Source organism: Phaseolus vulgaris, chromosome 7 (assembly GCF_000499845.2).
Source record: "Phaseolus vulgaris cultivar G19833 chromosome 7, P. vulgaris v2.0, whole genome shotgun sequence".
Taxonomy (NCBI): domain Eukaryota; kingdom Viridiplantae; phylum Streptophyta; class Magnoliopsida; order Fabales; family Fabaceae; genus Phaseolus; species Phaseolus vulgaris.
In genome coordinates, this window is record NC_023753.2 from 26,206,272 (window position 1) to 26,221,808 (window position 15,537).

The window sequence follows — 15,537 nt, forward strand, 5'->3', positions numbered from 1 at the left end:
TTCATCTCAAACCCGGTGACCGCCGGTTTAGGTATGCTAGAGATCGGAGCACGCCAACTTAATAACTGGCGACTACACGAGCCCTCCGACTTCCTTCCCTTCTGCCAGCCATGAGCCCTACTTAACACGCCCAGATAATAGCTTGCTGCCACGTCATCACTTCCGACTACCAGGGCGGTACAATATATAACTAATTGCAAATGCTATTAAATTTTTTTTTCACACACGAAATTAAAGAGGTAAAAGTGCAAAAAAAAATTGTAACATAAAAAAATGAGATTTGCAAATTAAAATATATTTTAAAAAATAAAACAATAATATGTCAATGGACTTAATATATCAGCAAAAAATTTAATAAGGCATCAACATTAATTATGTGTATTATAGTGAAAAAGATAAAAAAAAAGTACATCAAATTAAAAAAACAATAATATAATTAAATAAAATACACACATATTCTTAATAGAAATTTATATAATTATAAACATATTAAACAATCAAAGCGTCTAACAAATTATTAATATATGTGAAAATAATAATCCCTCACTCAATCTAGAGTTTAATAAACATAGATAGAAGGTTAGTATTAACCTTAGGTTAAATTTACAAAGATATATATCAAATATTAACTTGAACCAACATATATCATGCATCAGCTTGGAAGATTTACAAAAGATACAATTTCTAAATTCTTTTTCCTTTAGCAAAAAGTAGATAACAAATATTAATTTCGATGTAAATACCCAAAATTTTTAGAAAATTGAAAAATAAATATTAAAATTTTTATATCACAATTCATATATTATACTTCTAGTTGACGGGATCTCCAACGTAACCTCTCACATCATGCCCTATTAGAATAAATTCTAAATGAGTCTGATACAAGTTTCAGTTTAAATCTAACTCAATTTTATACATTACAAGAAAATCATGAAATAGAAACCAATTTTTAGAGACCAAAATAATTAGTTGCAATAGTAACTAAATTAGAAACCATTTTAAAAACTAAAAAAAAATGGTTTCTAAATTAGTTTATATTATTGTTAAATAGTTTTTAAATTGGTATCTAATTAGACCAATTATTTAGTTTCTAAATCTGGTCTCTAAAACCTTGGTTGCTAATTAGATACCAATTTAGAAACTATTTAACAATAATATAAACTAATTTAGAAATCAATTTTTTTTTAGTTTCTAAAATGGTCTCTAAATTATTTTGGTCTCTACAAATTAGTTTCTATTTGATGATTTTCTTGTAGTGATAAAACCGACTTTATTAGATGAGATTTGTACTTACTCATATATTTTTAATATATTTTAGACATAAAATACATAATTTATCATCCACCCAAAATGTTGTGAGAATTTTTTGCCTTAAATTACAAGTTGCAAGCTAATATATATTTAAGTTTTCAAATTAAACATATTTTTTCAGGTTTTACAAGAAAATGATATCGACACCTCATTATTTCTAGTTTCCCCATTATCTTGAGTGATAAATAACAACATTTTTATTATTATTAGCCTTTGAAGGTAGTCGGCAATGGCAATTGAATTGAGAGTGTAGGTGCACACCACAACCTTTTCACTTTCATTTCAAACAACTTCCTCACTATATATGGACCATCAAAATGGGAAACTTTCAAGTCTCCACTGTCCACACGCATTAAACACCAACTATTGACGTGTGAGAAAATAAATTTGATCATACATAGTTTTAATTTTTTTATATAGAAGATTATTTATTAAAAATAAAATTTTTATAATATATAAGTGATACAAATTATATTTTATAAACTAATTTAATAAAGTTGAGTTAAATTTAAAATTCGTATAATAATTTATAATTTAAATGTAAATATTGAGAAAGTAATTAATCTAACTTATGCTCAAGTAATTAATCAATCTTTAAGCTTGGTGTGCATGCCCAGTGTGATAAACACTGAGTTAATGAAAATATAATGAAAAAGTTATTTGATATTTGAATGATGGCATTGGCAGGCATAGGTATGGGGAGCTTGGTTACTAGGCAATGGAAGTAATGAGTTTGATGAAATTCCTTGTCACAATTATGTGATATTAATTCAATCTATACCCTTGGCTTTGTCTTGTTTGTGATATGAATTGGAGGAGGATCCAAAAGGAAAATCAAAAGTTGTTGCTTTCAATTGCACATGCTTCCAAATAAATGTCCTCAATCCACAAGAGTTCCCACCATGGATATGTATCATCCATCCCTATCTAATCCATACATATAACTTCCTCTATCTAATTCTATTTAATCAAATTTTCAAGAGTTCAGAAATCAATTGGGAAAGTCTACATGCACAATGTTTCCATTTTAAGTTTTAGTGGAAATGCAACTTTCACGAAAAATTAAGGTTACTTGACACTATTATTTCATATAAAAAGATATTCAAAATATTTCGGATCACTAAGACAGTCTATTCATGTGAACGGTGTAAAACATTAAACACATCCATCAAACTTTTGGAATATAAAATGCATTATCTCATAATGATTAGCCAAAGCCTAATTAATAAAGTATTACACTTAAATGAGTGTCAAAAAAGTATGATTAGAAAATATTTGGGTGTGCCTTGATTATTTGTACATGTATAAGTCTATCTAGAGTAATATAAATATGGGATGTTCCAGAATAAGGAGAAATAGATTTTATGTAATTATTAGTAGCTGAATTTATTTTAAAATTCTTCGTTTAACAAAAACTAACTTGAATATCAAAATATATTTTCAAGTATTGTGATCTTTAGGGTTTAGAGTTTAGAATTTAAGAACCAAGATATAACCTAAAAAAACTTCTTTAAGTTTTTTTTAAGTTTTGATACAATGATATAAGGTTAATACAATGATATAAGGATAGAAATATAACATTTGCATGTGCTATTACAAAGGTAGTCTTAACATAATAACAACAAACAAAACAGAAACTCAAACTCAAAACCTTTGTTAAACCTTTGTTGAGCTGGTAAACATTGTTATCAAATTTATTTGGTTGATTTTAATTTGGTTTTTCCTTTATGAACAAAGTCATGGATCTTAACTTGGAGCAATGATTTTGAAGGGTCCATTGCATTTTAAACAAAAAGCAATTTACATTATTGCAATTTCTCTGAGGATCTGCCAATAAATATCTGCCAGCGTGTGTGATCATAAAGGAGTTTATTTCAGCCTCATACCCTAAGAAAACTATTAAGTGAAAATATGGAATGGAAAACTTTCTTTTCAGTTTCTCATCTTTTTTATGTAACTTTCTTCATATTCTATTATTTTCCTTTATATAAAGTGACCTCCCTACAATAGTTTTAGTACAACTCACTTTTTCTCTAAAACTACTTTTAAGAAAGAAAAAATAAATAAAACAAACTTTTTTTCTGTGGGTTAAAATTAGTTTATTCATAAATGAATTTTAATTTATGAAAAAATGTTCATTTCATTTTATTTTATTTTTAAAAAGTGTTTATGAAGAATGTTTTTTAAGCATATATTTATATTTTAGAGAAATTGATTTTGTTATATTAGGAAAAAAAATATCATATCACTTCCTATAAACAACTTTGAAATATCTCTTTTTAGAAGAGTCGTACAACTTTTTTGACGTATACACTCTCTTAACCTTTATTAAAAATTAAGGGAGATTCATTAGATAAAAAGTTGAGACCAATATTTCTAAAAATTTCAATAGGTTATATCATATTAGTGCAAATGCTTTTGTGCAATAAATCAATAAGAAATGGTAATTGTTATTATTTTTCAAAGTAATTATTATAAAATTAGTTATTTGTGATGAAGTGATATTAAATGAGAAGTAAGTTCATAATATACAATATATTTTGTATAAGTTTGACATGAATGTATAAATAAAATTTGAACTATATATAACCATTTAATAAACATACACAGAGGTTATATCTATGCATCTAGTATATAATATAAGAGCATATTTGAGTATTGTTTTTTATTTAAATGATTGGAAGTTATATATGTACATATAGAGACATGTTGTTGGTGAAACTAAATAATTGAGGCAGATCTACAATCAAATCAAAGAATTAATTGTTTTATGGGAAATTGCATTATTTAGTTGCATTTGGGCACGATGGATAGGGTTTTGAAATGTTGCATGAGAGATGTGTAGACCCTTCACTCATGCTCATCACTAACAAATTAATCCCTTCTCATCCCACCACATGTACATGTGTTCTCACAACAAACCAACCAACCCTTATATTATTACTATTAGATGGATCAAGAAATTCCTCAAGCATCAAATTAGGTGTTGATGAACTTGCACATCATGCACTGCATCTGTTCATATTCCCATTTCCTTCTCTTCTGCTCTGCCATTCATTTCCTTACTTCTTTACCTTGTACCATTGCACCCATTATTCACTCCAAAATTCCCAAATTCTCACATTCTACATTATTGCTCTGATCACTCTATTATAGTATTTTTTTTATAGGTTTGTCAATGATTCTTTCATATATAAATATTTGATGTATTTAAAAAAAAATTAAGAATAACTCAATTTCACAAAAAAATTAATGTATAAGATGAGGTTTGCACTTTATTTAAATAATGTAATTTAACTTTATATCTAATTGATGTGTGATCTCCACTTGTTTCTTCACGTTGAGCATTAGATAATTTGAATGTAAAACTAGATATTTATGAATTGTCCGACAATACTGATACGATAAGTGTTGGATACCTCACCAGAGATAAGAATATTTCATAGTATATAAATATAACCCTCACCTTATGAGTTGATTTTGTAAGGTTAGATTAGGCATAAAGTTTACTCTTAATATAATAGCAGAATCATTTAGGGTCTATTGTAATGATAGTTTGTTAACCTTATTAGACCACATGCTAATATATAGTCTCGTGCACAGATCTTGACGTGAAGAGATGTGTTAGAAATAAAAGTCATCTTATGTACCGATTTTATAAATCTGACTATTAAAAACTTAATTAATGATTATATTAATTAAATTAAATAATATTTTTAGAGACTAAAAATATTGATAACTAAAATTAAATTAGTATCTAATTAGGTATTAGTAATTTTTTTAATCTCTAAAATAATATATAATTTAGTTAATATAATAATTAATTATTATTTTTTAAATTACTTTTTATTTAATAATTAATTTTAGTGTCAATTATAGTAAGATAAAGTTTGCAATTTATAATTTATAATTGATAATTGATAATTGTTGTTGGTATGAAATTTGGTAGTCCTTGAAAAGAACAATTATGAATTTGCCATTTTTTTAAAAGCTGAAAAAGAGGGATTGAAGGGTGTAGCCACCCCTTTTATAATAGTTCCCAAAAGTCAAACATGTATTTAAATAGTGGCTTCCCCACCAACAAGGACAAAATACAGTGAATTAGAAGTCGTTTTAACTCAACCGTGTTATGATTGAACAACTACTACCTTCTTTTTTAATACTAATTTCGTATCTAATCATGTTCTTTCTCCTTTTTCAATTTATTTAATACACTTCTCTAATAGTCAAAATATAAAATGGAAGATAACTATAAATAAGGTCCTTTTGCTGCTGTCAAAATTGTTAACCTAAGAGGTACCTGAACTTCTGATGATATTGGTCAGAGCAATGTCCAAAGGATGGGAAACAAAAACAAAGTAAAAAATTTCACCATCATTAATAAAACCACAAGCACTATCGCATCCTAGAAAAAAAAAATATTGTTAATGTAAAAACCACATGAAATTATTACTTCAAAAATGGAATATATAACATCAATTTAATAATAACAAAATCACAAAGTTAATTTTCACTAATAAGCTATCGTTTGACTAGAAATTATATTTTTAAATTTATAATCACTTTCCATAATTGAAATATACATGAGAAGTTTCGTTTTGGAGATTTCAGATTAACTAAATATAATAATATTTTATAATATATAAGTGAATGTAAATATCTTTTATAAAATTGAGTTATATTTTTTTCACTTTTTAAAATGATATTAGAGTTATTTAAAGTTTATCCTAACGAGAGAGTTTGTTTGACTTATTAAGTCACCCGCTATCAGATCATCCATATATATATATATCTGAAGTTGAGCAGATGACACTGCTAATGTCTCTGCAGAGGAAGATGGCTGAGATGAGAAGAAGAAATGATGAAGTCGCTCGGAAGAATGAGGATGAAATCCTAGCTCTCTGAAAGGAGAATGAAGAGATGAAGAGGAAACTCAGGTAAGGGGACCGTTTGTTCGACCGACCAACCTTGTCGGTAGGTCCTTCACCACCCTCACCGACCCTAAGACTGTTGAGGAGCCGAATGACAAGATCCACACCCAAGAGGTGGATGGTGAGTCCTACCCAAACAAGTTGCCCCAACGACTAAAACCCTCGATTCGGTCTGCCGGAATCATTTTACCGATTTCATAATCGGGGTACCACTGTCAAACAAGTGAAAAGGCTTCAACAAGGAGCACTACAATGGCACGACCGAACCAGATGAGCACATGGATGCATACACCACGCACATGAGCCTTTACACCTCATAAGACGCAGTCCTGTTGATAAGTGCCTAATTTCAGTAATATTTCATATTAAAATATAGGCACTTATGAGGATTTATTGCTAATTTACATATAAAATAATCCCTAATTTATGAATATATACCTTTTTACATTTTTATGAGCTTTATTTGAATAAAAGCATTTTATTCCCAAATTTGGTGTTAATTGCAGATTTCTATGGAAGATTGAAGATTTGAAATAAAGGAGAATAATTTGAACTAAAAAGATAAAGCCGGAAGGTCCCAAAATGGAAAAAGATGCAAAGAAAGATTGAGCCTTTTTTTATGTTTTATCATTTAGCCCATTAGCGCGACACAAGAAGCAACCTAACCCTAGAAAACTAGGATAAATAGAGGGCTAAAGGCTCAACCCTAGTGTGCCAGATTGAGAGGAAAACACCATAGAGTGAATTGTAACCCAATTGGGAGAATGGAAGGTGTTAGAAGTATGTGTGGCTAATTCTACCCTTTGGGATTGGGAGTAATGTGTTCAAACTCTTATGTATTGAGGTGATATCTTATATATTAATATTCAGTTCTTGATTGATTATTGGTATTGTTGTTTTACTTTTAATTTTCCGTGACAAATTCAGAATCTTAAATATGACTGGGAGGTATTTTTAGGGTTCGGACCTAAACAACAATATTTAACATATTTGAGTGCTAGGAATAGACTTGAAATGTTAATTGCTATTAAACGTCTGAGCTTCGTTCTAAGTTGTTCTTATAATTATGCGAGGGATCGATAGTTAGGGGACATTCTTAAGGATTTTATGTGCGAGGAATCGATATAAATGATTTTTATACGGGCATCAATTTCAATCAAAGAACTTAATGTTGACATGCTAATCAAAATACTTGAGAGTGAGAGAGACGAAACTAATCCTTAATTTTCCAATTGAAACAACTAATTCTTTGTCTATTTTCTTATTGATCAGTGCCAACACAATTAATTCAAAACTCTTTTAATTGTTCTGTTTTTATATTTAGCGATTATTGTACTCGATAATTCACTGTTCCCCACGTCGTTGAAGGGAGGAGCCCTGAGTTGGTTTACCAAACTCCCTCCTAACTCTGTTGATAGCTTCGCAACGTTGGTGTCCATATTTGAGACATAGTTTGCAACCATAATGTCCCCATGGTCGTTCGCCATATAAGGAATTGAAATCATCGACCCCTTTAGTCTAGGCAAAGGTCAAGCCAAGTTCCTCCTAGTCGGGGTCAACTACTTCACCAAGTGAATCGAGGCCAGGCCCCTTGCCTCCATCTCAGCCAAGAATGTGCAAAACTACGTGTGGAAGAGCATTTTGTGTCGGTTCGGGCTCCCGCACACCATCATCACTAATAACGACCGACAATTCATTGACCGAGGACTTCAAGGATTTTACGAAGAACTCGGCATCAAATCATCGCTTAGAAGGCAACTCTTCGACTTAACTCTAAACCAAGAGAACCTGTTGGTCGGCCTAGACCTCCTTAGTGAGCTCCAGGACAAAAGCAAGATCCACGAAATGGCATGCAAGCTCCAAGCTGCCAGGCGATACAACAACGAAGGTTCGACCAAGAAGCTTCCAGAAGGGAGACCTTATTTGGACGATGAGGAGCAAGGCGAGAAAGAACAACGACAAGTTTTCATCTAACTGGGAAGGCCCCTTCCAAATCCAAGAGGTAGCAGCTTGGGGGGGGGGGGTACCACCTAGAATGGCTTTCAAGAAAATTTTACCGAGGACGTGGAATGCCACACACCTCAAATTCTACTACAGTTAAGCATGAAATAAAACTTACTCACTATTTCCTCACCCGACTAGTTTTCCTAAAGAGGGTTATCGGTCGGGTAGGTTTTAACGAGGTGTTTCTCTTTAATTGTGTATTTTTACAAATTACACTTACACACTTCCCAATACTCGGTTCGGTCAAGGATGTAGCCTTAACCGGCATACCCTACCGACACCTAAAAGACTCGGTTAGGTCAAGGACGTAGCCTTAACTGGTATAATCTACCAAAACCTTAAAGACTAGGATGTAGCCTTAACTAGTATACCTTACCGACACCTAGAAGACTCAGTTCAGTCAAGGACGTAGCCTTAACCGACATACCCTACCAAAACTGTAAAGAATTGGTGCGGTCAAGGACGAGCCTTAACCGACATACCCTACAAAAATTGTAAAGAATTGGTGTGCTCAAGGACGTAGTCTTAACCGGCATACCCTACCAAAACCTTAAAAACTTGGTGCGGACAAGGATGTATCCCTAACCGGCATACCCTACTGAAACCTTAAAGACTTCATTCAAGTAAACATAATTGTACCGGCCGACATCAAGCACTTGTGAAAAACTTTTGCTCAATTAATTTATACTGACCATTTAGTAATTAACAATTTATTTTAACTTATACATTTCAAGGAGAAGTAGTGGAGCAAAAGTACAAACGGTTCATTAAGCAAGCAAAGAAGGTGAAGGTCACACCCCGACCTCGGAGGATAAGAAGGAGAAGGCCACATCCCGGCCGAGGATAAAAAAAAGCTAAAGTCTAAATCTATTGGTCTTCATCTTCAGCACCCTCGGTCGGAGTAGCTCGGGTTACGCTCTATAAGGCCTGCATCTCCTCACAAGACACCATCCAACCTTCGAACACGTCCATGTTGGGTTCGAAGTTATCGGACGGTGGGGCTCTATTGTAGAGAAGGTGGGCCTGGAGGACAGCCTGATCGAAGCTTTGGCCCAACATCACTAAAGTATCTTTGATTGTCTTGTCCAAGTCGGCCTCGACCACCTCCTTCTCGGCCCGCAACTCCGAGCTCTTGGCCTCCAACACTAAGATCCTGTTATCAGTCCTCTCCAAGGCCTCCTCAACTTGGCCACCTCGGCCACCATTTCCCTTCCTCACTGCTCCAACTCGACCTCCCTAGCCTCGACGATCTCTCGTTCAGTCGCCTAATGAGCAAGCTTCCCCTCATAAGCTGATTTTTCTTCCAGGAACTATACTTCAAATTGCCCGAGCTCTCGGCCAACTCATGCTCAAGCAGAGAGATCTCCTGGACTCGTCGGCCCCGGGCAGGTAGGTCAGGACGAGACCCCGACAGAACAACTTGATGCTGCCCTGAAGCAACTCTTCCTCAAAAACAGCCCAAATCAGACTCTTTGCAGTGGAGTTCAAGCCGACCCTCACCTCCTTAGAAAATTGCAAGTCATCCCCCAATATAGATAGGGGTGACCTCGAAGCCTCAGGAGTAGGCTCGGTAACAGTGATTGGACGGTTGAATTCATGAGTCGGTGGAGGAGGGTCAACGACAATGGGAGAGGACCGAGGAGGAGGTAGAGTCGGCGTGGTGCCCAGAGAGCGAGTGATTGTGGCTATGTTGCTCCCTTCCCTTAGCCCTTTCTTGTTAATTGAAAAGAACATTACCCGATTGACTAATGCCACAGAACAGACTCGACCGGGTGGGAGATGTAATAGCTAAGAAAGAAGACAAGAGTGGAAGACAAACGAAAGGCATCACATATCAGACGAAAGGTTTGAAGAGATGCCCAAGTGTTTGGGTGGAGTTGAGTGAGAGCCATGTTGAGCGTCTGAAAGACGCCTATCGTAAAATTATCAAAGGGAAAAGAAACGTGCAAGTCAGAAAACAAACAATAGTATAAGAAGAAAAAGGGACGTTCAGAAGGAGACCAACCCAAACATACTGTATTAGTCGGTTTACAGGGTTCAACAGTCAGAATACCAAGGCTAGCATCTGACTTCAAAATCGGGACCTACCCAAAAAATCTGAAACGGAGGTCCCGCTCAAGAAGTTGGAGGTGATCCTAATCACCTTAGGGTCCTCCCAATCCAACCCCAGAAGGGGGGATAAGGGCTCAGGGGATCCCGACCGGTCGATAACACCTTCCGAGTTGTTCCCCCTGGCTACACTCTCCATCGGGTGCCATACCTAGATTGCACCGACCGACAAGGGCTCGGTCGTGGAGGAGGCGGGAGAAGAAGATGAAGAAGGCGAAGAAGACGAAGGGGGTAAAGGAAGAGGAGAAGTGGGAGCCGAGGAAAAGGATGCAGGACACGAAAGACATGACTAACTTTTTGGAGGACGAGGAAAGTCGTGCACCAGGACGAAGGGTATTCAGATGTTGGACCAGGAAATCAAAGCAGGAGAGCAGTGATTTGACACTGTTTGGGACCACTATTTATAGCCCTTAGGGGTCTCGGGAGACAAAGATCACATCCATCTCAACCGTTAGATCTCCCCTGATTCAACGTTCCTCATCAAATGGCGCCAAAAAAACCCTCATTAATACATGTCATGTCACGCGTACAGGCGCCGCCTAATGTCATGTCAGACCTCGGGAAACCCAATCGCCACATCGGTCTCAGACAAAGACTCTTCAGATTAACCATCTTCAAGTCTGGAGGGCAAGTGTACTGGTGAGAGTCGTATGACTGATGCCATGTCTCAGCCCCCATCAACAGGTCGACCGATACCACAAATTCAATTACACTTAAGCAGAGTTAGTAAAACTAATAAGCAATCAGGAGCAAGGTAATACACTTCTAAACATGACCCAAGTTCTCTAATCTGGCCCAATAAGAAAGGCCCACTAAAATAATATAAATAGCACATATTCCAATAACTAGGTACGTCATTGAACAGTACTCAGATAACCGAGTACTGTATACTAAAACTGACTTGAGCGTCAGAGTGTCTTCTGTATGTACCATCCGAGTCTGAGGTGGAACAAGAAGAGGAGTGGAAGGAGCTTGGAGGAAGAGAAAGTGAAGTGTTGTCCAACCGACCGACCGAGGAAGATGAAGAGTTGTTCCAATAATTCTCTAGACGACCCTATTTAAAAAAACACACATATATATATATATATTATAAGTGAGTGATTTTATGAATCAATTTTATATAATTAAATAATTCTTAAAATTCACTTTGTAAGAGTTTTATACAAGAGTTCTATACATAAAAGTGTAAAATTTTAACATATAAAAAATCCATGATTTTATGAAAAAAAAATATAAAATTGATAACATATATCACCTCAAACGAATGTTGAATGAGAACGTCCTTTCCCTCTTATCTTATATCACGTTCAACTTCATCACTTTGTTTACAATTGATACTTTAAATAATAAACATTTCAAGCATCAGAAATTTATATGTAAAATTTAAGCAGTGAGAACTACATAAAAAAATTGGAATGAAGAGGAGATCAAAGACAGAAAATCCAATAAGATTGCAAAGCATATCTAAAACTGAAATTGAAAATGAATAAAATACATAAAAAAAAGGAGGAGAGTATAATTGTTAATAAATATAGTCAGTGACTTTGCTTTACTGCCACATAGCAACGCATGTTTTAATTTTAATTCAGTTTTAATCTTAACAATTTTATTATTTTTAATATTAACTAAACTCATTTTCTCATTCTACAAAATACTGTTTCACTTATATCTTTCATTTGCATAAGTGTATTCCATTTACCTAACTATCTTTTTAAAATTTTATTTAAATAAACTATTTTTTACTTTACTATCTTTATTTTTCATAATTTTTTCCTCTCCAAACAGTGCAATAATTTTGTTATTATTATTTTGTTTTAATATATAAAAAATATAACAATACAATAAAAATGCGAAAAAATAATACATCCTTCTATATTTTGCACGTGACCTCATGTGTTTTTTGGGGTCCCTTTTGGTGGTTATCTCTCTCTCTTTTATTATATGGTCAACCTGGTTTTCATATGATGTAGTTAATGATGATTCAGAAGCATCTAATCCTTCAATCATGTTCTTCCTGTGTTTTTGCTCATCTTCTAAACCTATTTTATTCTTCTCCTCTTTCTCCTTCCTGCATTCAACTGTGTAAAATTATTTAAAATATACAAAAAGATATTGGTTTTTTAATAAGTTGCCGTTATGATAGTTATTTTGTTAGTTATGAAGGCTATATAATTTAAGCATAATAGCTTGACTCAACAGATGAACCCTTTTAATGCAGATTAAATAATGGTATATATGAGTAGCTTCTAAGCTCCAATTATTAGCAACAACGTGCTCAATTATGCTACAACTTCCAATACTCATACTTTCCCATTTCTGGCTCTATCTTTGTTGCTATCAAAAAGCCTAAAAATCTAACAAGAACCATAAAATGACATGTAACAAGAAAGTGAAAAGGCTCATTAACTCTCCAGCTTTCATCACAGATTCAAATCCTCTATTTAAGCCTCTCTAACTCCTCTCTTCCAACAAACAATCCAAACTCACATTTCCAAACCTCAAAAACAATCATTTCTCTCAACGCTTAAAACCTCTTCCTTTTTCTATCTAAGACTCAAGAGGCCACAACTCAGAAACAAAAATGGAAGACATGTTTCGCCTAGTTGATTGCGAAGAGATGTTCTCAAAACGTTGCATTTGGGTGAATGGTCCTGTGATCGTAGGGGCAGGTCCTTCAGGACTAGCCACAGCAGCATGTCTTAAAGAACAAGGGGTACCCTTCATGGTTCTTGAAAGAGCTGAATGCATAGCCTCACTGTGGCAAAAACGTACCTACGACAGACTAAAACTCCACCTTCCCAAACACTTCTGTCAGCTCCCTAACTTTCCATTCCCACAACACTTCCCCCAATACCCCTCCAAGAATCAGTTCATAGACTATCTCCAATCCTATGCACGACACTTTGACATAAACCCACGATTCAACCAGTGTGTTCAGAGCGCCAGGTACGATGAAATCAGCGGGTTGTGGAGGGTGAAAACCGTTGCCACCTGTGGCTCTGTGAAGAATGAGTTTGAGTACATTTGCAGGTGGCTCGTGGTGGCCACTGGTGAGAATGCGGAGTGCGTGATGCCTGAGATAGAAGGATTGGGGGAATTCAAAGGCGATGTTATTCATGCATGTGAGTACAAGTGTGGGGAAAGATTCAAGGGGAAGAAAGTGCTTGTTGTTGGTTGTGGCAACTCTGGCATGGAGCTCTCACTTGACTTGTCTAACCACAATGCTTCTCCTTCCATCGTTGTTCGTAGCTCGGTAAGTCCTTCTCTTGTACAGTTATGATATCAAGTACGTAACAGATCATCACGTCTTCAAATATCACCCACTCAATTCCTTACTTTACACTTTTTCACTTCAAAGGAGTAAACTTTGGAAAACACTTCGCCAATGACTAAGGTCAAACTCCTATTCTAATAAGAAACATAGAACATGAAAGAAAAATTGTGTTTCGAGTTATTTTGAGGTTGGTGATTAAATGGGGTTGCTTTGATTTTGGTTTGGCAGGTTCATGTGTTGCCAAGAGAAGTGTTTGGGAAGTCAACGTTTGAATTGGCGACTTTGATGTTGCAATGGTTGCCACTTTGGGTGGTCGACAAGATTCTATTGGTGCTGGCGTGGTTGGTGTTGGGGAACATAGACAGGTTTGGGCTGAAAAGGCCTTCGGAAGGTCCTTTATTGTGGAAGAACACAAAGGGAAAGACCCCTGTTTTGGATATTGGCACCTTGGAAAAAATTAGATCCGGTGACATAAAAGTTGTGCCAGCAATAAAGAGGCTCAATGAAGGGTGCGTGGAGCTTGTTAATGGTGAAAAACAAGATGTTGATGCAGTGGTGCTTGCAACAGGGTACCGTAGCAATGTCCCTTCTTGGCTTCAGGTGAGAATTTGTTTCTACTTTTTATTATTTTCTAACTCATTTGGAAAGAAAAGTGTGAAATGTTTGTGCAGTGTAGTGGCAATAGAAAATAATGTGATTTTTGGTAATGTTGTGTGCAGGAAGGTGAATTTTTGTCAGAGAATGGTTTTCCAAATGGTTGGAAAGGAAATGTTGGAGTTTATGCTGTTGGGTTCACAAGGAGAGGGCTCTCTGGTGCCTCGTTCGATGCTATCAAAATTGCTGGAGACATTGGCCAACTTTGGAAACAAGAGACTAAGCAAAAGAAACATCGTACCATTGCTTGTCATAGACGTTGCATTTCTCAGTTTTGAATTAACTCTCAGATCACATACAACCATGCAAACAATGGTGTTTCTTTTAGTTAGGAATTTGTTAGTGTATAAACAAAACAACAGTATCTTTTGTAAGAATATTACATGACAAAAAATATACGCAGATAACACAGGAAAATAGGTACATAGCCCTCTCCCTCTGCCCAAGTTTTCAACAGTTTTTTGGGATTTTCTCTAGGAAACCAAGGATGAAGAGGCTTTGTAGCTTAGTTGAGATGTAATAATAATTCAATAATATTTTTCATCATCATTTTACTCTATTTCTGTTATCAACATAATAACTCGTACAGAGTAAACAGTCTAAGATGATTTTTATGGTGTAATTCAGTTCTCAAATCTTTGCAGTGATAATTACCATCAAACTCGATGATGAAAATTTTAGTGTGACAGCAACATGCTCTTGTAAGATTTTTGGAAGGAAGCTTGAGAAATTCATTATAGGAAATAAGGTTTGATTGCGATATAAATCCAAAGAAGATGAAACTAAGACCATGATTTTCAGAAAATTATAAGCAAGATGATCAATTGTTTTTGGCGTCACTGCTTGTGTCCATATCTACCTGATCTTGACGAAAATGATGAGAATGAATAGTATGATCACATTTAGAAGCCATTTTGAAAAGTGAGACATGCATGAATCTCTTGCACTTGCAAAATCAATGTGTTAGTTAGTAACATCATTTCAGAGCCTTCTTTTTCTGTGTCTCGATTTTCACACTACGAAATTTCTTACCATGTAACCCACGAAAGTTAGTGCGTCAACCAGTGCAGGTGGTTTCCATCGTTCTTCCAAATAATACACACACATGTATATATTCTCCCTCCAATTTTTTAATTGTCCTTTTTATAATAAAAAATTGATTTATTTTTTATTTATCATTTTCTAAATTTTAAGATAAGATAACATGTTTTTTTTCTAAATTTAATTAATATAAATAGTGAAAAAATAGTTATA

The 15,537-nt window shown here is 34.6% G+C and overlaps 1 protein-coding gene across 1 annotated transcript; it reads left to right on the plus strand.

The window, feature by feature from the left end:
• The first annotated feature begins 12,723 nt into the window (after positions 1 to 12,723).
• Positions 12,724 to 14,842, plus strand: LOC137829556 (probable indole-3-pyruvate monooxygenase YUCCA8). The gene is made up of 3 exons (XM_068636381.1): positions 12,724 to 13,608; positions 13,858 to 14,229; positions 14,349 to 14,842. The coding sequence occupies exons 1-3, from the start codon at positions 12,937 to 12,939 to the stop codon at positions 14,559 to 14,561; spliced, it is 1,257 nt and encodes a 418-aa protein (XP_068492482.1). The 5' UTR covers positions 12,724 to 12,936; the 3' UTR covers positions 14,562 to 14,842.
• Positions 14,843 to 15,537: the final 695 nt, after the last annotated feature.